Source organism: Oryctolagus cuniculus, chromosome 15, assembly GCF_051225735.1.
Source record: "Oryctolagus cuniculus isolate XC-2025 breed Fujian yellow rabbit chromosome 15, ASM5122573v1, whole genome shotgun sequence".
In the NCBI taxonomy this organism is placed as follows: Eukaryota; Metazoa; Chordata; class Mammalia; order Lagomorpha; family Leporidae; genus Oryctolagus; species Oryctolagus cuniculus.
Window position 1 is genome coordinate 24,792,465 of NC_142881.1, and position 24,003 is coordinate 24,816,467.

At 40.9% G+C, this 24,003-nt stretch overlaps 1 protein-coding gene across 1 annotated transcript in view; it reads right to left on the reverse strand.

Annotated features, from left to right (window-relative positions):
- The window catches only part of SORCS3 (sortilin related VPS10 domain containing receptor 3), a 636,710-nt gene that overhangs the window by 208,829 nt on the left and 403,878 nt on the right, over nucleotides 1-24,003 (reverse strand). The window contains exon 5 of the mRNA XM_051823565.3: nucleotides 15,798-15,871. Within this exon, the coding sequence (XP_051679525.2) occupies nucleotides 15,798-15,871 (74 nt within the window). The remainder of the gene's footprint in view (nucleotides 1-15,797; nucleotides 15,872-24,003) is intronic.

Here is a 24,003-nt window from a genome sequence, read left to right on the forward strand (position 1 = left end):
CTCTGTGTCTCCCTTTCTCTCTGTAACTCTGTTTTTAAAATAATCTTTTTTAAAAAAAGGAGTAAGTTAGATCTTCCCCAATTACATAATAATTCATGTTCCAAAGCTCCTCTTCCATAGAAGTCAACAGAGTCATAAAATCCAGCCTCATTTGCTCTATTTCACTGTCACTTTTTTTTTAAGAGTTATTTATTTGAAAGGCAAAGATACAGAGAGGCAGAGGCAGAGAGAAAAAGGGGGAGAGAGAGAATCATCTATCCACTGGTTCACTCCCCAGATGGCTGCAACGGCTGGAACTGTGCCGATCTAGAGCCAAGAGCCAGGAGCTTCTTCCAGGTCTCACATGCAGTGCAGGGGCCCAAAGACTTGGGCCATCTTCTACTGCCTTCCCAGGCCATAGCAGAGAGCTGGATTGGAAGTGGAGCAGCCGGTACTTGAACCAGCACCCATAAGGAATGCCAGCACTGCAGTCGGTGGCTTTACCTGCTACGCCACAGTGCCAGCCCCTGTCACTTCTTTTAATGATACTTGTTAACTTGGGATAATAGTGCTAACAAATGTATGAAACAGGACCTTGGAGCACTTGCTTTCAACAATACCTGTAAAAATGCATGGCCATTCTTTTTAAACCCTCTGGTATTTCTGCCCCACTCCCCAGCAATTACGACATAGAGTGATGCTTTTATAGATCAGGCAGGTTCCAGGTCTGATCTTTTCAAAGCTTCAGTCACTGCATCCCTCTCAAGTGCTGACTAGGCAAAGCAGTGATCCTCCAGGAACTGTCACCCTCTCTTTCACCACTGGGCACAGTTGTGCCCCAATTCCTGACAGCTCTCCACAAACCATCAGGGGAAAAGGTTGAGGAATGTCTAAGGAGGATACAGCTCGCCAGCATGAGACAAGCAGGGGTGGGGCAAGTTCCTCATCAACCACACTGCCTTCCCAAAGAGCAGAAGCAGGCGAGATGCCTCAGGCCAGAAGAGAGGAAAGGGACTCACCTGGGGAGAAGTACCAAGGATTTCTGAATCAGCGTTTTGTGTCTGATTGTATTTGTAAGCAAAGGGGATCGGGATGGTAGGATTTTCTAGTTGCTAGATTCAGGCACACACAAACATTTACAGAGAAGGCCAACCACTTTCTGTGAAAAGCAACATGCTGATAGCTCAAAAGGCCTAATGGCCTGAAGGACCTCCTAGCTTAGGCATCCCCTTGAGAATAAAACAAGCGAGGGTATGATTCCAGGATCCTCAGTGCCAATTGCCACCAAGAAAATGAATGGTTCATTTCCTGAAATCCAACTGTTCTAGCCTCCCGCTGGCTCTATGAATTAGCATGGGATGTGCCAAAGCCATGTCCAGGTGAATGCTGAGCCCATTTACATTATGGAATAAGGCATTCCCGGGTGGTGGGGAAAAATGTGGAAAGATAAGCTGGAGACTGACAGACCCAAATGTGCCTCTTGGAAAACAAAAACAGCAGTCTAAAGCATTGATTTTCTAAACATTTTCATTTGCTTTTTATGGCATCATCTCCTATCTTTAGAAGATGTCTTATGCAGAATCCTAATGAATAAAACTAATTACAAATCATGGTAATTCTGACCAGGGCAGAATGGGGACCAAGGATCTGTTTACCAAGCCATCACAGGCTTCTCCATGTCATATCTAGTCCCCAGAGGCAATTTATCAACCATTTCCCCCCAACCTGAAACAGCTTCCTAGAGCACTTTGGAGAAATCAAGATACGGTTATCCCTCGGCATCCTTCCCATCCTAACTTTTCCCTAATTCCTTAGTATAGAAGAGAATAAACAAAGTCAGAGAAACATTCTCCTCCCATCAAAATGATTTTGCAGATCTATACAGATGTACAGACTGCAGAAATGCTATGTATGTAGACTATGTGCATGTTTAAGGTAGAGTTGTTTTTAAAACGACCTAATAGGCATATAATCTATGATTTTGTGAGAAACTGTTTCAAGGGTACAAAAATTGGAAGAGGGAAAGAACAAAACAAACATTATGTGAAAATGGCTCTCTTTAATGCTGTTGTGTCAAAGTGTAAACAAAAATGAACTGTGGTAGCAAACACATTGGGGATACACTTTGAAAGCCTACTATTATAATTTTTCATTGGAGAAGAGAACTTGGGGTCAGGATGCCTTAGAAGATTTGCATCTATCCTGAGAAAAATTAGTAGCTTATCCAATGCACTCATAATCAAAATCTGGCCTACATTCCTAGTTATGCTTCTCACTGCTTCTGAAAAGTGTAAACTGTTCTTTTTACTAACAGTAGTTTTCAAGATCACGACAGCAGGTGCAGGATAGCTTGCTCATCAGAGAACAATTAGCAATATCTAGAGACATTTTGGGGTTGTCACAATTGGAAGGATACAGCAGGCCCTGATCAGGTACTCAATACATAGGACAATTATCCCAAATGACAAGAGTGTGGATTCTGAAAACCCCTATTCTAGCAGATCTATTGACTGCTTTCCAAACATACATGACTTTACACCAATTATCTTCCCTCCATGAGGACTATCTCCCTTCCTTATTTGACAACTCAATCCACTCTTCAAATTTCTTCAGTCCAACCCCTTTCAAGAAGCCTATCCTGGGTACATCAGTCTAGATTGGGACCTTCATCCTCGAAGCAATTGTATCTCTTCTCATATTCTTTTGGTGCTTCCCATATCTGGCCGTGGTCCCTTGGCAATCTGTGAGGATTTGTCTCAACATGTGCATCACATCTGCTAAAGCACACATGATCTGATACAACACAGTCTTTAGTTTATGGTCTTCTCAATTTTATTTAACATTATTATGCCAGAAATAATTTTCTCTAAAAATAGTAGTTTCAACAAGTATAATAGTAAACCATATGCTGATCATTGGAAAAACAGGTCAGAAAGGAAAACTCTTAACCATTACACAATGGGATTTGAATGTGGGGGGGTGAAAAGTATCAGATGTTTCCAACTTGTTTAATTTCAAAGAGATGCCAAGTGCCATTTGCTACCAAATTTATGAGAATGATGATTTCTTCCATTATCTTCTCATATTATTAACTGCCTTGTTCTTAATTTTACAGCTCATACGTTTAAAGCACTGACTGAGTGTCAGGCTGAGAAAAGCAACTTTTAGGCAGGAGGTGATGACACATTTCAGCAGCTGGAGACCTATGCAAGCAAATCTCTGGCCACACTACACTCTCCTAATCTCTGAAAGAAAGCATCTTAGGGTCACAGCTACGTATGCACTCAGGCAAATTCCAGAGACACCTCATGGTTCCCAGGACGTTCACGTCAATGTGAAGAGAGATTCTGTGTGCAAATCTTTACCTGCCCCAGAACAACATGTGGAAATGCTAAGAAAGAATATTAATCAAAAACCAGTAGGGCCAATATAAAGAATATTGTGTAACTTAGTAAGCAATACAAAGAAATGGAATAAAAAGAGAACAAACCACATGGTCAATCATGAAAACAGGTTATCAAAGAAAGACTCAATTCTTTCCAAATAAATTTATAGTTTTGCTGAAATTCTAATAAGCAGCCTACTTAGTTGCTTTTTAAGGGGAAAGTGAGAGATTTGGGAACATGACAAGGTAGTTCCAAATTCTCTTAGATGAATAAGTAAATAAATAAGCCAAAATATTGAGAAAGAAGTGTTCTATTTTTGTTCCATTAGTTTTCACAGAAGTAATCTGTCCCACCAGAAGCTATGTCCAATATAAACAATAATTAAACACAGTGTAATCAGGCCAGAGGCATAGAGGACTGACCAAAGCAGTAGCAGAAAAGTCAGCAAATGCCACCAACCTAGAGAGTTCCTAAGCTCAGGCCAGAGTTTCCCCTCTAGGAAACCATCAGAGGAAACAGCTGAAAATATGGGCACAGAATTAAGTGGGAAGATGCGTATCACATTTTATTTTTACTTAAAAAACAGATATCCAACAACTCTTAAAAATATTCACCAGTCTGGAAAAATCATTAAAATATTACATAGCCATAATATAAAATTGACAACTATCATATTTTGAAGCACAGTCTAGGAGAATGCTAAGAGTATTTTTAGCTCTTATATTTACCAAATATATTATATATACCATATACCATTTATTAGAAAGCAGCATTTAATATAAAAATAAGTTTGTATTTCTATGATCTTATGATAAGAGAATTCTCAAAACATACAGTAATAGAAGACCTACAGAGAAAAACATTGAAAGCATGACTTCTTTTAACAGTAAAAAGTATGTTAACAGTCATAATGCCATTAAAAGACAAATAATAAACTTGGGACAATATTGAAACATGGTGATAGACTATATAAAGAACCCATAATGAAGAATGAATAAAAACAGATGGTCAGATAAAAGCAAACAATGGTTAATAAATACATGAAAGCATGTCTGAACTCACCTGTCTGATAGGAAATGCAAATTAAGACTAGGATAATCTACTTTTGCATATTAAATGAATTTTTTAAATTAAAATTTTACGATGTGTAGTGAAATATTTGACTTGGAGTGGAAACTGGTATGAACTGTCAGAAGACAATCTGGAGTGGCATTTACATATATTGTTTTTATAGTCTATCCTTAAAAATTACAATAATCAGACCTGGAACAAATAATTAAAGGTTTTCAGAACAACATAACTTTTGCCTTGTTTACTAGTAAAACTTTAGAATCAAGATCAATGTCAAATCACAAAAATGATTAAATTACTATATACATATGGATTAGAATACTACACAAGTAATGCAAGTTTTAAATGATGTTTAGAAAGCACACAGGATGGTTACAATATGCCCAATTTAACAAAATACAAAATTTTCTAACAGCATGAACACAACGATGATAAAAACTTAAATATATGTTTGAAATTACTCTATATTTTAATAGGGAAGAAAGCTATGAAGATGTACTTGATTCTTTTCAAAAGGTATTTTTTAGGAAGTGAAATTATAACTAATCATTCTCTTTTTTACTTTCCTGCTTTTCTTTGAATGCCTACAGTAAGCTGGATTATATCTCCAACCAGGGGGAAATGTGTTTAGAGTAAAAATGCAGCTCTCTTTAAAAAAATAGTTTTATTTATTTTCATTTTATTTAACAAGGGAGGGGTGGAGAAGGAGGATGAAGGACAAAGAGATAGAAAAAGACATCTTTCATTCTTTTCATTCTCTGGTTCACTCCCACAACGCCCACAACAGCCAGGGTTGGGTCAGGCCAAAACCAGGGGCTCAGAACTCCACCTGGGTCTCCTGTGTGGGTGGCAGGGACTCAAGTACTTGAGCCATCATCTGCTGCCTTACACAATGCACATGAGCAGGAAGCTGGATCTGAAGTGGAGGAGCCAGAACTCCAACACGGGAAGCCGGCACTGCAAGTGTTAACTTAAATCACTGTGCTACAAATCTGAACCTCTGTCCTTTCAAAATCATTTTTGTAGTTCTGGCATTTCCTCTCTATCTTCTCAAATAAGATTTAGCCATTTTTGCTCCAGGACCTGATGGATGATTATCTAGAAAGTTTGCTTTCTTACCCAAGTTCTTCCATTTTACATTCTGCTAGTGTGTCTCCTGAAAATAAATATATTTAAGCCTTAACTCTCTATGTGATAATGTTTGGAGATGGGGCTTTGGGGAGATAATTAGGTTTTGATGAGGATGGATCCCTGACGACAGGATTAACATCCTTCAGAAAGAGACAGTGGGGAGTGTGCCTGCTGCCCTGTCCACCGTTTAAGGACACAGCAAGAAGGCAATGCTTTCCAAGCTGGCACAGGGTCCTCCCCAGAACCAGTCATCTCCAGAACCATGATAAGAGAAAGCTCTGTAAGCCACTAGTCTCCAGTACTCTGGCAGCCTGAGCAGACTGACACCCAGCCTCAGACCAAGTTGGAAAAGCCACTGTTGGATCTCCTCTGGAGAAACAAGGGTGCTTCCTCCTTCCTGCAACCCAGGATCCAAACTGCATTGGCAACAACATCTAAGCTTTCAGTTTGCTGTTTTCCCCTTGATCTGCTCAGTTTAACAACTTCCTCCCTCTTTCCACTCTAAACCTCTCCCCTGGCCTTCCAATTCTCATATCCCATACTCATGAATCTGCCAAACAACTCATTACCATCAAATATTCAGCTCTCTCCACTTCGGGAAACTCACCAACATTGAACCATCATCAACTTGAGTTCTAGGAAGACAATTGTAGCCAATGACTCCTCTATGCAGGGGCTTTCTTTACATCAGCCTTCTGTAGGATAATAACCGTCTCCAATCTCAACTACTGTGAGAACAATCGAATTTTTTGTTTAGTTTTTTTTTAACTTTTATTTAATGAATATAAATTTCCAAAGTACAGCTTATGGATTACAATGGCTTCCTCCCCATAACGTCCCTCCCACACGCAACCCTCCTCTTTCCCACTCCCTCTCCCCTTCCATTCACATCACGATTCATTTTCAATTCTCTTTATATACAGAAGATCAGTTTAGCATACATTAAGTAAGGATTTCAACAGTTTGCTCCCACACAGAAACATAGAGTGAAAAATACTGTTTGAGTACTAGTTATAGCATTAAATCTCAATGTACAGCACACTAAGGACAAAGATCCTACATAAGTAAGTGCACAGTGACTCCTGTTGTTGACTTAACAAATTGACACTCTTGTTTATGGCATAAACAAGAGAACAATCGAATTTGAATCCTTCTTGAAGTTCGTTATCAGTGAGATTCCACCATCAACAGAATGAGTATTTCTCATGTCCTTTGCATAACCATCTGAGTGGAAGAAGCATTTGGGGAGCTGGTGCTGTGGTGTAGCAGGTAAAGCTACCACCTGCAGTGCTGGCAACCCATATGGGCGCAGGTTTGAGTCCCAGCTGCTCCACTTCCGATCCAGCTCTCTGTTATGGCCTGGGAAAGCAGTAGGGGATAGCCCGAGCCCTTGGGCCCCTGCACCTTGATGGGAGATCCAAACAAGGCTCCTGACTTCGGATTGGCCCAGTTCCAGCCATTGTGGCTAATTGCAGAGTGAACCAGCAGATGGAGGCCTCTTTTTCTGTCTCTGCCTCTGCCTCTTTATAACTCTGCTTTTCAAATTAATAAATAAATCTTAAAAAAAATTGAAGGCCTTCTGTCTCTATTCTGGGTCCATGGATCATAAAAGTAGGAAATGAGAAGAAATATGATGTTTACATTTGCGTCAGGGAATTTTTGCTACACTGGCTTAGGTAAATAGATGGAACTATTGTTGAGTTCTATATTTGACACCTAAAGGTTTTTTTTTTCATATCTCCCAAGATCAAACATGACTCCTTCTCTTCATAGTCCAAGTACAATCAGCTGTGTAGCTATATATGTCTCCTTATTTCTCCTACCGCATAGGATTTACATGCACTGAGTATAACTATCACATGAATCCAGCACATCCTGATTTTATCCAATGAGCTGAGCACTCTGACTTCCTCAGTGGGCTGCCACATGCATGTTCTGAACAGTGCATCTGGTTCCTCACATTAAGACAACTCTTCCATAGCCAAGATGCAACCAGACAGACAGCATGGGTGTCCCCCATCAGCAAAGTGGAAACTGGTTCCTGCTTGGAGCGGAGCTTTCACATCTCCCCTCCTGACCTTGCATGTATTATTTTGACTGTAATGTATTTTTAAATTGCTGCACCACTTAAAAAATGTAAGGAAGAGCTGAATTAAATATTATTTGTGGCATACCTTGGTTTGCAAAGGGCCTCTAAATCTGATCCCTTATATCAGGTCGATGCCTAAATCTCATTACTGGAGACTGCAAATGACTGTTTGCAAAACTGAACATGCACATTTGGAGGCAGCTTCAAAAATTCAGCATGTAATGTTAACTTTGTTTGAAAAGATCCCGACTTTCCAGGAAGCAATCTCAAGCCATTCTGCCTATTCCTTTACTCTATCTCTGTCATGGATGATGCACTAATAACCCAAATATGACTCTGCAGCTGGTTCTTCGGGAATAATAATCGAGGGCCAAAATGAGTTCTGTCTGAATACAAGTATCCCACCTTTAAATGAATTTATTTATTTATCTATTTAAAAGGCAAAGCAACAGAGAGAAGGAGAGGGAGGGGGAGGGCAGAGAGGGAGAGAGGGAGAGAGGGAGAGAGGGAGAGAGGGAGAGAGGGAGAGAGGGAGAGAGGGAGAGAGGGAGAGGAGAGAGGGAGAGAGGGGGAGGGAGAGTGTATAAGCTTTCATCCGCTGGTTCCTCCCCAAATGGCCACAACTTCCAGGTCTGGGCCAAGCCAAAATCAGGACGTAGAACTCCATCTTTGTCTCCCACATAGGTAGTTGGAGTCCAAGAATAGGGGCCATCTTCTGCTGCCTTCCCAGGTACATAAGCAAGAGCTGGATTGGAAATAGAACAGCCAGGACTCGAACCAACACTCTGATGTGGGATAGCAATGTCACAAGTGGCAGCTTAACCCACTGCCACAATGCTGGCCCCAAATAACTCATTTTCAAAGCAAAATATAGAATACCTTCCAGAGCAGATGAGATCCACAGAGCTGAAATTCAGGTTAGAGATATAAAAACATTCATTCCAACAACATCAATTCATTGTAATTTTTTCTTCCTGCTTTTTTGCTCTATCGTCTCTACTAAAAAAGTTGCCACCAAGGTGGGGTGGAAGTCTAGGACACACAGATACATGATCTATTTTACACCTTTCTTAATGGCATATGTATGCATGGCCTGTGTGAGTGTATATACACTTACACACATATTCCTAATAATATTCCCAGAAATGCAATCAAAAAGTAAGATAAAATAAAATAAACCGGGTCAGACAGCCTCAATACCAAGTGAGACTCACTAAAGCTGAGGAGAAGTTTCTGAGGCCTATTAGAGCATCAGTAAAACCACAATTGATATTTCTCAACAGAAAAGAGACCCCCAAACAGGCAAAATGCAACGTTTGGTACTGACAACAATGAAGGGAAAGTGGAAGATACAGTCCAAGACAGAAGTGGTTGTGTGTAGACAGGAGGTTGTCTGTAGACAGAAGCAGAACTTGTGTTTGAAAACAGACAATAGGGATCAGAGAGCATATTCATTGTCTATTTCTTGTAACAAATTACTGCAAAATTTAGGCTCAAAAAAAAATATTTACCCCTGTGTTGCTGCTGCTCCTCAAGAATAAGGATACAGCACTGTTGGGTGCCTCTCGATCACAAGACAAAAGAGGGGTAGAGCATTCTGCATGGGGAAGGCTGTAATACTCTGTGGAAAGGATGAAAGTGCAGTGGGGGCTCTGGAAGATGACAGACAGTAGACAAGAAACTCTGGTGCAATACTTTTAAACTCCTTGAAAAGTGCAGGATTCGACGAGAAAGTAACTTCTATGAAGATTAGGACTTTGGAGAGAGAGAGTTTTCACAAGGCTTGTGTGTTGGGTGATACAATGCTTCATTGCAACCCCCATCAAGAAAATGTTGAGAAAAAGCTACATTAATACACAGTTATTCTTAAGTGTTGAAATTTAACTGAAATGTAATCCCTGTTAAACATAAGAGTAGGAATAAGAGAGGGAAGAGATATATAATTTGGGACATGCTCAAGCTGACTTGCCCCAAATGGTAGAGTTAGAAACATACCAGGGGACTGAATTTGGATTATATCATTGAAATGTCCCACTTTATTGAGAATGGGGAAAAAATTGAAATTTTTACTTCAGCATCCCAGGACGTTGGTTCAAGAAAAACAATACTAGAAGCTGAAGAACCATGTATAAAATACCAATGAAGGCCGGCGCCGCGGCTCACTAGGCTAATCCTCCGCCTAGCGGCACCAGCACACCGGGTTCTAGTCCTGATCGGGGCGCCGGATTCTGTACCGGTTGCCCCTCTTCCAGGCCAGCTCTCTGCTGTGGCCAGGGAGTGCAGTGGAGGATGGCCCAAATGCTTGGGCCCTGCACCCCATGGGAGACCAGGAGAAGTACCTGGCTCCTGTCATCGGATCAGCGCGGTGCGGCAGCCGCAGCGCGCCAGCCGTGGCGGCCATTGGAGGGTGAACCAACAGCAAAGGAAGACCTTTCTCTCTGTCTCTCTCTCTCACTGCCCACTCTGCCTGTCAAAAAAATAATAAATAAATAAATAAATAAATAAAATACCAATGAAACCTTTATGATAATGAAATATGTGAAAATTTTCAATGTGCAATAAAACTAAAAAATAACATGGTATGTATTTTTGCATAATGAAACATAATGAATAAATAACTAGAAATCACGGTTATAAATATTTATAATGATACAGAAATTGCTAGAATACAGCATCAAGGGGAGAAAGTCAGGGTATACAAATTTATGTGTAACATATTTAGGTTACATATAAAAGAGCATATGCTTGCAAAATGAAACCAGGAAAAATAAAAACAAGGAAATATTTGGAAGTGAAGATTGTAATGATGACTTGAATTTTCCTCCTTTTCATATAACCCTTTTTTCTCACACTTTTTACTAAGGATTCATTTTATTTATTTGAAATGCAGCATCAGAGAGAGAGAAAGAAAAATTCTTTCATCTGCTAGTTTACTCTCCAAATGGCAACAACAGCCAGGGCTAGGCCAGGCTGAAGCCAGGAGCAGGAGCTTCTTTTGGGTCTCCCAAGTGGGTGCAGGGACCCAAGCACCAGGGCTATCTTCTGCCACTTTTTCTAGGTGCATTAGCAGGGAGCTGGACTAGAAGTGGAGCAGCCAGGACTCAAACTGGCACCCATATTGAATGCAGGCAGTGGCTTTAGTTGTTCAACCACAATGTAGGCCCCAGTTGCTTTCTTTTTGAAAGGACACTCCTTGGTCCTTTTGTCAACACATATCAAGAGGGTCATGCTTTTTCCCCCATTCTTCCTGCCATTCCTCATGGTCTTTCTGGAGAAGGTGAACAACAGCTGGCACAACCACCTTTAGGAATCTACCACGAGTAGGCTGGCCTTCAGCAAAGCCCACAGAGACCTAGAGCTTACCCTGTCTATCCAGCACATCAGTTGTTCTCCAGCCTGAATCACATGTCACAGCAGATGAAGGAACAATTTCCAAGATATCACTTCCCTGCATTCTCTACAGCACAGTCAGATCTACAATTTCTACTGTATTTGTTGACATCTTAAATGGTTTCTAACTCTCAAGACCAGTCCATGTTGCAATCCAATAGCTCAGTAAAGGGTTAAGGGCTGAAGTCCCTGAGGCTTTACAGTGTATTACTTTATCCTGCAGAAATGTAGGAAGAGAAACAGAAAGGGATCGAGTCTTTCAGTAGAGTGAATAATTATTGGAGAGGGAGGGGAAACTAATAAAGAGAAGTCACTGGAGACATTCTTTCCCTCTTTCCCAATATTATACAGGCAAATGTCATCAGGGACCTGAGGCACTTAGAGGAAAGTCCAGTTACACAGAGAATTTAGGAAGGTCTAATACACCTGAGACACCATTGACAAAGATGCCTGATGAGGGTGAACACCCTGGGCGAGTTCAGGGGCACAGAGGCACAGCTGTGAACCACAAGTATTCGCACTGGATGTGCAAAGCAATCTTCCCACTGCAGAATGTGCCTGCCTGTTAAACATCTCCTAGGGGAAGAGTGAAAATACTATTCATTTGCAGCTCAGTAGGATATTAAAAAAAGAAGGAAAAAAAAAATGGAGAAATTTCCCCCCAAGAAAACAACTCTGCCCAGGCAGAGATGAGGGAGAATGCAGGGAGTATGTTAGGGAACATTCCATTGTGTGCTCTTCCTGCTAGCATTTCCGAAGCAGCTGGAATGTTGAATGGGAGACATCGCACAGGCCTGGTGACCACTTGATAGTCAAGTATGGAATACGTGAAAGGGCCGCACCCAAAGAAGGAGCTTTTGTGTTACCTGCCCCTCTTCTTGGGACACAAATTGATGACTGAGTCACTACTCCTAGTTGACTTCTCTTGATGAGATTAGAACATCTGGAATTCACTACCAGAGTGTATCTCTTGAAAGAGCTTTATTACTGAAGCTTATAAATACTATACTCTATGCCCTATCTAACACACAAGCACTGTGGGGGTACTAATGAAGAAATGGAGAAAATGATAGCTCCTTACAATGCCCATTGTACTTCCACAACCTCTACAACAATGCCCATTGTACTTCCACAACCTCTACAACAACCACTGCCATAGACCAGAGAGCAGATATGAGGCACAGGTGTGTTCCACTCTGCCTCCTGGGCCCTGGGCAGAAATCCCAAAAGCAGCACAGTGTTCTTCACCCTCTAGGCTGTGACTTCCTGTCAACTGCAAGTGGCACAGGACAGGAATCCTGGCACATGAAGGGTCCATGTTTTTGACATTTACAAACGTTAAATTAGAAACAATAAGTGGACAGCGTTTCTTCTGAACCACACATTTATTCTATGTGTGTCCATGCCACACAATGCAAGTCCTCTTACCATCACCTTTTAACTCAATGTCTTGTTTTCAGCATGGCTACCTTCACCCCATTACCATCCTCAACATCACTTCTCTCAGGACTGTCCCTCCACAAGAGGTTTTAAAACTTTTAGGGGGTTTTGACCAATTCATAACAAATAGCAAAAAAAATTGAGGTGTGAATTCTTTACAGTAAATTAGACCCATTCCACTGTTATCAGATGCATGGGTTTCACATCTTTGCTCCAGGAAGATAAATCCTTTGTGTGTCACCCTCTGAAGGACACCTAATAAACACAATACTTCAGTACACAGTACTTAAAGACATCATTTATGAATTATAAATCTGAAATGGAGAAGCAAAGTGTTGTCAGTGTCACTTGATCACATTTGGTCCTTTCGATAACTGTGAGCAACGGACAGGAAAAATAATGTTCCTGTTACATGGATGAGGAAATCACAAGTTGAGGGGTTCCCATTTAAGCCAAAGTTTGCATTACACCCAAACACACTCTTTTTGCTTTCTCAAGAAGGTACAAAGTTAACATTTCCACCTCTAACATACATGAACTGTGCTTCTTTAGCAGAAGTGGCTTAGAGCTTTAGAGAACCTTGGGTTCTGTCTTTGGAAAATGTAAGGTCTGTGTACAATGAGTTCTTCCTCCATGACTTCTATGACACCTAAAAGAATAATCAGGGCAATTAAACTTGAAAAATGGAGAAGTGATAATTATGAAAATGGAATATTCAGCTACCACTTGGCTAGCCAGCACGGGCACTAACTTTTATATTTCCCCATGGGAGCACATATGAAAGAAGCACACAGTGGAGAAGAGATGAAATACAATTATCAGGATCTGGAGATTTATTCTTTCTGCCACACAAAGGAAGGGGGAGGGAGAAGCAGCTGGAACATTCTCATCTTGGTCTTGCAAAAAATAGGCAAAGGCTGCCCCTCATGCACTTAATTCAATTTCCTTCAGAAATGATGACAAGGCTCATCTAGCCCACTGTGTTTTGCTTCTCCATGAACCTGACTTCCTCATTGGCCGACTAACACACTATCTCACAAGATTGTTTCAGAAACAGCAGAGAGCATTCCGGTTTTTTCTTTTTCCTTCCTTCCTTTTTTTTTTTTTTTTTTTTTTTTTTTTTTTGATGAGGGGTTTCTGAGTAATGACCCATTGAGAAATTGGTCCATCTCGGCTAAGTACTGGCTGCAGTTCTTTAACTGCAATATCTGGGAAATAAATAATTCCTTTTTCTGCTTTAGTCTATTGAAAAATTTTAACAGTTTCAAACACAGATTGAATAATAGCTGTAATAACAGTTACAGATAAAATAATAGTTGGTCAATGTGGGGCAAAAATATTGGAAATAGACCAGGTGTTGAGTGGAGAGTGATACTCCCAATTCTCTTTTTCTCTCCCAGCTACTTGGAACTGAGTACAATAAAACACAATTGGTTGTCACAATATGATCAGACAATCTCCATTCTAAATTCAGGACATGGTTTGTAGATGTAGAAGGGACCAGGAAAGGCATTGCTTCCAAAGATTCTTGTGTGAAAGTATACAAATGCCAGGTACTTGCCACTACCACCTTTGCAAGTGCATGCACGTGCACACACACGTGCACACACACACACACCCCACTCCTTTGTTGTATAAGGTAAAATGATTAACCCATAATAGCTAAGAGAACTGAAACAAGATATTTAGAAAGATACATGCATTAGGTACTACTTTCAAACACTGTACATTTTTGTTTGCTTTATTTAAGTATATAATCAAGTATCTCATACAAGTGTACTTCAAAATGTTGTGGCGTAGCAAAATCAAAAGATAGACTTATTTTGGTACAAATGAGCTTGAAATATATATAGATATAGATTATATATAATCTTCTCATAATACACATTCCCAGGGACTTTTTGAAGCCCCCTTATATAATTTGAGATATATATATATATATTCACATACACCCTTCCTAATTGGTATTCCTTTGGCAACCACCTCTGTAGAAATGAAAGATACAAATGGAATTTTCACATTCTAAGAAGGAAGGGTAAAAGGCAAATTAATACTAAACCTGCTATAATCACAATGAAAATAGTATTACTCCACGGAAGAAAGCCAGTTGATAAATACACTTTATGACAAGGAGGAAAGGCTAATTTTCCATTTGAAACATATTCACACTTATAAAAGGTTTCTCAAAACATGTACCACAGAGATAGTTCTGAAGGATTTATTGGGTATGACAGGAGCAAAAGATTCTCTAGCAAATTAAGTTCGGGAATCAGTGGTTTCCAGTCTGGCAGATTTTTTCACTCACAGCCTCTCTGGAGTCTTTAATACCCTAACATGATTCATGAGTCTCCATGAGCATGGAGTTGGATGATCATTACCGAAATTTATTTGACCATAGAAATGCCTATGAAAGGCGAAGTACTTGACGAAACTATTGTTCTTCAGAATACATTTTGGGGAATACTGCTTTGTAGAAGAGGTTCATAAAAAATAAGCAATCTTCCAAAAGTTCATGAAAAAAAAAGTGTATCATGAAAAATAGATTTCAAAATTCTTGGCATCAAAATGAGCTACTTTTAGTAAAAGTATTTACTTATTTATTTGAGAAGCAGAGAGAGTGCAAGCAAGCCAGCCCTCCACTTGTTCACACCCCTAATGCCCACACAGCTGGGTTGGGGCCAAAACTAGGAGCCAGAAACAAACTCCATGTCTCCCACATGGGTAGCAGGAACCCAATTACTTGAGCCTTAACTGTTGCCTCCCAAGATCTACAATGGCAGCAAACCAGCATTGAAAGCCAGAGCTGGGAACTGAACTCAGGTACTCCAATGTAGAACACAGCTATCTTATCCATTAGGCTAGACACCTGCTCCTAAACTTTTAAGTTCATTTTTCAATCAGCTTTTTTTTAAAACAGGCAGAGTTGGACAGTCAATGAGTTTTTTGAGGTTTCCTCATACACACTTCTCCATAAAGCAAGGATATTATAAAGAGGCTAAGGGCACCTGATCATGACCCTTCTCTCGGAGCCTGGATCACAGTGCTTCTCAAACACTGACATGCATATCAGTCACTAAGGGAGCAGGTTAAATGCAATCTCAATGCCAGACATCTTGAAGAGCTCTAAATTCTGTATTCCTACCAGGGTCCCAGGAGATGCTGATACTAATGGCCCAGGAACCACTGACTGAGTAGTAAAGGGGCCAAAACACACTTGTCTTCAACAACTTCGTCTGCAGTGTTGTCCAGAGTGCTAAGCTGACCAACACCTCTTTATCCAGTAAGATGACAACTGGGCAGATAAGGCTTACCAGTAAAACCGGTTGGGTGTGATGCGCTCGTGCATGAGTTGCCACCGTCTGCCAAAGTCCATGGAGCTGTAGAGCTGCAGAACAACCAAGGGAGAAGAACATGAGTCTCAAGGGCACCGCTGAACATGAATGCAGGGATCTTCCCCTGCAATGTCCCAACACCAGCATGCCTACCATTCCACGGGGGCGTCCAATTTATCCAGAAAAAAGTTTCAGAATATGACTGTGCCCTGCTCATCATGGTACTTTCTAATATAAATAATATAAAATATAGTATAAATATATTAAATATATTTATATAAAATAAATAATATAAAATATCTGTGTATTTTTGGCTTAGATGAAAGAGAGAGAGACACAGAGAGAAGAGATAGAGATCACGCCTTATTCATCTCTGTGAATCAGTGATCATACAATACCTGGCATCTAAAGAGGAGCACACAAATCACCTATGTCATAGTTAATGAAGCTCAAATCTCGTTGAGTTACAATTTTGGTCAAAGAAAACAGAATATAAAGTTTTCTGCTATCTGGCTCACATCTCCTCCTATGGAATCACAATGCCTAGTTTATCATGAGAAGTCCACAATTTTAATGTTTTTCCCACAAACCTTTACAGGTGGGGGAACTGAGGAAGCCAGAAGTAGGTAGCCCTCAATTTTACAGAAATGAAACCACTTAAAGCATATTCCTGTGGTAACATCCCTGATAGCTCCTCTCTTGTAGCAACGTGCTCTTTGGCACAACACACTGAATAATTTTGCCATTAATAAAGTCCTAAGTCCACAGTCTTACAAACTCATACAGAAGTAACTTTCTGGAAGCCGGCATTATGGCACAGTGGGTAAAGTCACTGCCTGTGACACTGGCATCTGATATGGGTGCAGTTTTTACCCAGACTGCTCCACTTCTGATTCAGCTCCCTATTAATGGCTTCAGAAAGCATCTGAAGGTGACCCAAGTGCTTGGGCCCCTGCCACCCATGTTGGAGACCTGAATGATGCTCCTGGCTCTTGGCTTAGGCCTGCCCAAGTGCTGGCCATTGCATCCATTGGCAGAGTAAAACAGCAGATAGAAGATATTTGTCTCTCCCTCTCTCTCTGCAACTCTTTCAATAATAAATAAATAAATTTTAAAAAAAGAATTAATTTTCTGTACAAACTTCAGGTATCTCAAGGAAGGTTTGTGGAACTTAGAAAAATTGGTGATCATTTCAATTTAATTTCACATTTACTGAATGCTGGTACCATGGAAAAATCATTTTGTCTAGGAAATGCCAGTTTCAAGTACATAGATAATTTTTTGGTCCTCAAAATAACCTGTAAAGTACTCATAGATTAACATTTCCATTATATAGATGATGCTATCAACACGTCAAAATGACTTTAACAACTATGTGGAAAGCTGGGATGTCAATACTGATGTAGCTGACCACAATTTCTCCCATATCACACTCTATACCAATTCTAACAGTACTTATACAACCTGGGCTCTCACTCCTTAAGCGAATCTGAACTACCCTGTCTAGTTCTGCACATTGGAAAAGTAGGCAAAACTATTCCTTATCACCTCCATTCCCTTTTTTAATTCACTGACTCAGTGAATAAAGGAATACTGGTGCTAAAACCATTAAACTACATATCACTCAGAACTATGTCCAGTTATTTTATTTTTAATTGACAAATGATAATTTTCTGTTATATATTTATGGTGTTCGATCTGATTTTTTGAGGTATATTAATACTTGAAATGATTAAATCATGCTGATTAACATAACTTACTAATTAACACCATTCTTTTTGTGGTGAAAAAGTTACTCTTAGAATTTTTGAAGCCTACATTGTTTTATTATTTACTGTTGTCAATATTATGTGAAATAGATCACTCAAGCTTATCCCTTCTGTCAATATCTTCCCTTTTCCCAACAACTAAGCTCCCTTGGCCTCTAGTAACCACCATTCTATTCTCTATGAGGTCAAGTTTTTTTTAGTTTCTACACATAAGTGAGATCACATGGCACTTGTCTTTCTGAGCCCCGCTTAACATGCAATTCTTTAGAAAGCAAAAAGGGTATACGCTCCCTGACCCACAAACATACGAACAGGTATACCATGTCAAAGAGAAAAATGGGATAAAGGCTAAAACTCTATAGAAGCTGAGAGATAGGAAAGATTAATAGGGGGCAGAAATGGAACAATAAGGCTTCTTGGAGAAATATGTCTTGAGTTAGGCCTTAAGAGATAGATGATTTGGACAGAAGAGAAGATGGATGGAGATTTTCTGAGTGAAGGATACAATAAGAGCAAAGGTGCCAACGTGACCCTTGTTTTGAGTTAGGCTTGTGGGACAGTTTTTTAGTTAAAGGATGGATGTGGTGACTGCCACTGGCCGCAAGGAGGTAAAGGCTCTCTATTTGTCTATCTGTATATCTATTCATATTTCTGTGTCTATCTGCATGAATATTTATATTGGGAGATGGGACAAAAGAAACTATGAATCCTAGCACATCCTCTTGGGAAGAATATACCCATGTGTTTTACTGCAAGGACTGAGTTTTCCATAGAGGACTGTAAGGCATGGATCACTTTTTTTCTCAGGGTAGGTGTCTGAGAGATGGATGCTCAGATTCAAGACACACATTTCTCAATTAAATGTAGAAGAGATGCCGGCTGGAACTTTCTATAACCCAAAGATCAGACTCCGTCAACCCTGATTCCAATCATAGCAAAAGAACCCAAAATTCCCTCAAATAGAACCCAGAATGATTACATCTTCCTCTGCTGCAAATTCTAGGGCTGAGTCGGAGAAAAAGCATGAGGGTCACACTGATGCTGTTGGAGTCCTGGGTCCTCCAGGGAAACTGTCAGTCCTTTCATCCTGGAGGATGCTGCTGGGGAGAGCCCCTTCTGGGACTTCCCTTCAAAGAAGGGCAGCTCTCTCATCTCATGCTCCTCCCGACAGAGAAGGAAGGAGAGGCCGGTCACTGACGTCCTCATCCAAGCCCACTCCACCTCCTGCCTTCTCAGCTTCTGTTTTGCTTTTTCAGCTCTTCAGCTTGACTGATGGGGAAAAAATTAAATTGATTCTTTGTCTACAGGCTGATTCAGATGAACAGAGAGCGCAGGCTCCTATTCATTAAGAGCTTGTGTTAGCTACCTTGCCTCTCAATCTACACAAAGTTACTGAGTTGAAACCATATTTTATTCTACCATGAGCTTCATCTTTGCTGTCTCTCCATTCATAAATTTGTTCATCTCTTGCTTTAATTAGTCATTCACTAAAAGTTTATTTAACAGCTACCATGCTCTAGGTACTGAACAGGTGCTAAGATTATAACATGTTAAAAATACTAAGATCTGGGGCTGGTGTTATAGCATAGCAGATAAAGCTGCTGCCTGCAATACTTGTATTCCATGTAGCTGCTAATTCCTATCCTAGCTGTTCTACTTCCAAACCATCTCCCTTCTAATGGCTTTGGAAAAGCAGCAGAAGATGGCTTGAGTGTTTGGGCCCCTGCCATCCATATGAGAGATCTAGAAGAAGCTCCTGGCTCCTGACTTCAGCCTGACCTGGCCATTGCAGACATCTGGAGAGTGAACCAGCAGATGGAAAATCTCCTTCTCTCATCTCTCCCTCCCTCCCTCCCTCTTTCTCACTCTCCCCCTCTCTCACATCTATCTACCCCTCCCTCCCTCCCTCTTTTTCTCCTCCCTCTCTATAATACTAATTTTCAAAGAAATAAATACAATTTCAAAAACTACCATGATCAGTGGAAGACAGAAATGCACATAACAAACTGCCATGCAGTATGTGCCACTTCATCGGTAGCACCTATCTCTGCAACTGGAAGACTGTGGCAATCGGCATTTTCCAACTTGGTTTTTACATATATTTTAAATTATTACAAACATGTACTACCACTGCAGTTAAATAATTCAATCTTTAACAAACAAATGGAAATGAAACACACAATAAACATTAAACAGCAAAATTTAGATTTGCTATGAAAATACTCATGAAATATTGCTCATTTCAAAATACATTACACAGTAATGAAAATATTGACATCAATTCTACTGAAATGTCACAAGAACATGAAGCATATTAGCAGTGGTTATCTCTGAACTCTGGGAGTCTCGAGAGTGTATATGTCTGTTAAAGCACCTAAAAACCTTATTTGAGAGGCAAGGCTGGGGAGGACGAGCTCCATCCATCCACTGGTTCACTCCCCAGATGCTCAAAACCCAGCCCAAAGCCAAGGAAAGCCATAGCCAGGATTGAAACCAGGAACTCTGATGTGAGTGTGCAGATAACCAGTACTTCAACCTCTAGGCCAAATGCCTGCTCCATATTTTTTAAACATTTTCAAATTTCTTATAACATATTATATTTCTTTTCTTTCTTTTTTTTTTTTTTTTTTTTGACAGGCAGAGTTAGACAGTGAGAGAGAGAGACAGAGAGAAAGGTCTTTCTTCCATTGGTTCAACCCCTAAATGGCCGCCATGGCCAGCGCACTGTGCTGATCCAAAGCCAGGGGCTAGGTGGCTCCTCCTGGTCTCCCATGCGGGTACAGGGCCCAAGCACTTGGGCCATCCTCCACTGCCTTCCTGGGCCACAGCAGAGAGCTGGACTGGAAGAGGAGCAACCGGGACAGAATCCGGCACCCCGACCGGGACTAGAATCTGGGGTGCCGGCGCCGCAGGCAGAGGATTAGCCAAGTAAGCCGTGGTGCCGGCCATATATATTATATTTCAACCATAATACAAGCCTATATCTTATTCTACTTATAATAGCAAGTTCCTGATTAAACTGTGTATATTATATTGATCTCTCAAACTAGCTTTTAAGGGCCAACAATTTAAATTCCAATTTTTTTCATGAGGGAATTGGAATTAGACAAAGCAATATAAGGTGCCACTTCCCAGAAATTATGGACAGTGGCAAATCCTTCCTTGAACAGGCATTTTATAAGTTCAGATAGTAGTTATACATCCCTCTATCACTTCAACACAATGTATTTCACATAACATTAAAATATAATGTATTTTCCAAAGAAATAATTTCTAAAATGGTGTATTGTTTATACACAGTTGCATACAATATGCCTTGTTTTGCTCTGTATCCTGTGTCATATTGCCTCTTCCCTGCAAAGCCATCATTCCTGGACACCACCAGACACTAAGTCTCTCTTCTTTTTCTTCCATTATATGCCATGGCCTCATATCTCTTAACAAGCACGACTCAGCAGCAACACACACACCAAGTCCTAAATGAATCATCAGAACAGCTGGTAAATATGAAAGAACACACTCTTTTCCTTATTGATTTGGTTATTAGTTCCCTAATTACATCAGCGTGCCAAGGAAAAGCATCTGATAGCTGAAGAACTAGAGAGCCAATTTAATCAGTGACATATTATACAGGAAGAACAATGGGATATACCTGGAAAGCTTAAGTTCAAAAAAATAAGATTATCAGGAGCATCAGGCGTGCTTATGGGCTCAATTTGCATCCTTCAAAAACAGGTTAAAGTCCTAGGCCCCAGCCCCAGTATCTCCAAATGTGGTCTCATTTGGAAATAGGGTTCTGGCAGATGTAATCAAATTAAAATGGGGTCACTGGGGTCTATATGACTAGTGTCCTTGTATGTGGGTACTTGGACACACAGCCAGCCGGTTTCAGGAAAGACCACGTGAAGACTCACAGAGAAGTACCATAGGAAGACAGGTTTGGAGTGCTGGATCTCTAAATCAAGGGATGCCAAGGATTGCTGGCAAGTCACCAGAAGATAGGAACAGGCAAGCCAGAGTCTCCTCCAGAACTCAGAGGGAGGATGTTCTCCCAGCATCTCCTGACATCCTGACTCAGGAAGTCTAGCCTCCAGAGCCCAGGTCACAGCACTTCATTACGGCAGCCCTAGAACGCCAGCACAGGCAGCCTACTGCCGCACCAGGAGCAGGCAATCGCAAAGACAAGGAATAATGAACCATCTTGCTACACTTCTCTGTGCTTGCTTGTCTCCCCCTAGCAATGCAGCTATAAGGTGAGAGGTCTGGTTTTAGGCCAGAGTGTTGAATCTGTGGTTCAAACTCAAGTTCCTGCTTGTTTACATTCCTCTAACCCATGCATTTTCACTATGCCTTTCAAGGACAGTTTCTAAGAAACGCAAGTTCATAATAATCATATGATACAGTGATGACAAGTTTTAGTGGGAAGGGGCAACAAAGACACACTTTGTGGGATCTTTAGATGTTCAGGCCACATAGGTTGGGGCCAGCCTATCTCTCATGGAGAAGGGAAGGATGGGCTGGAAGACACAGAAAGGAAAGATGTCCCCGTAGGAAAGTTCAAAGTTAATGTGTAACTGTCCTATTTTTAACACAAAGTCTATGGACTTTGGAGAGCATTCTATTGAATCATGTGCATGATAATCACTGTCTTTAGAATAAAATCAGGAGGGGTTCTGCTCAAAGTAATGGAGTCTCTGCCATCTCTTTCTTTGGTGCCATTGGCTGGGCTCTGGGGACAGTGCCCTGGGTAGAGAGAGTATTTGCAACAGACAGGAGAGAAGTCAGATTCCCACAACAGTGGAGAGTCCTTTCTAATGTATAATTCTGGTTCCTTCCTCAGACATCCCACAAAGAATCCCTTGCTTGAGAACTGGTGGGAACAAACTAACCCAATATTTCCCAAACTTTGGTACAGGGACAAGAACTTCTTCCCTCAGCTGCTGTCTTCTTCTGCTCTGGGAGGATTTAAGGCATCTATGCAACAAAGATATTTATTAAAAAGACACATCTATGTAGGGGCCGGTGCTGTGGCACAGCGAGTTAAAGCCCTGGCCTGAAGCGCCGGCATCCCATATGGGTGCTGGTTCTAGTCCCGGCTGCTCCACTTCTGATCCAGCTCTCTGCTATGGCCTGGGAGAGCAGTGGAAGATGGCCCAAGTCCTTGGGTCCCTGTACCCATATGGGAGACCCAGAGGAAGCTCCTGGATCTTGGCTTTGGATCGGCGCAGCTCTGGACATTGTGGCCATCTGAAGAGTGAAGCAGGGGATGGAAGACCTCTCTCTCTGTCTTGAACTCTCTCTGTAACTCTTTCAAATAAATAAAATAAATCTTTAAAAAGAGGGGGGGCAGTGCTGTGGCACAGTGGGTTAATGCCCTGGCCTGAAATGCCGGCATCCCATATGGGCGCCAGTTTAAAACCTGACTGCTCCACTTCCAATCCAGCTCTCTGCTATGGCCTGGGAAAGCAGTAGAAGATGGCCCAAGTCCTTTGGCCCCTGAACCCAGGTGGGAGACCCAGAAGAAGCTCTTGGCTCCTAGCTTCGGATTGGCTCAGCTCTGGCCGTTGTGGCCAAGTGGGGAGTGAACCATCAGATGGAAGACCTCTGTCTACCTCTCCTCCTACCTCTCCTCTCTTTGTATAACTCTGACTTTCAAATAAATAAATAAATATTTAAAAAAAAGAGACATAGCTATGCCATTATTTTGTAGACAACCACATTTTCCTTTCTTTCTTGAAGATTGTTAGCCATGGTGGTTTCATGTCTCTCAGATGGTTCCATCACTCATTCCTACTTGGGACAAATATTGATCAAATGTCTATTAAGAATCAAGCACTATTCTATGGACTTAGGAGAGTAAGAGAACAAAAGGGATAAAAAGGCTCTGCCTTCAAAGATATTACATTTTAGTGAAGAGCAAACTCAAATGCCCTCAAGTCCATCACGTGAATATGTGAGGGAGGTATGAGAAAAATAGCATCATTATTTGTATTTAGACACAGGTTAATTTGCTGGCTCTTAATGTGGAAAGTTTCTTTCTTTTACCCAAGAAGAAAACTTTCCAATTTTATTGAAACTTCTGTCCCTTTAGGGCTATCTTTTGTTTTTCTGTTTTTGATAGAGATACAAGTTCAAAATGTTTTTTGCTTTCCTCCCAACTCCAAAGAAAACACAATGCCACTGTAATAATGCTTGGTAGATGACATTTCACCAAGATGCTAGGGAAAAACAGAATTCAGGGAGCTCACGCTCCATCTGAAAATGAGTTCAGCTGGGTGAGTGTTTGGGGCAGTGGTTGAGATGCCCCTTGGGACACCCGCATCCCATATCAGAGTCCCTGGGTTCAAATCCTGGCTTCCCTGCTGACTCCAGCTTCCTGTAATTTGCACCTGAGACAGCAGATGATCCAATAATAA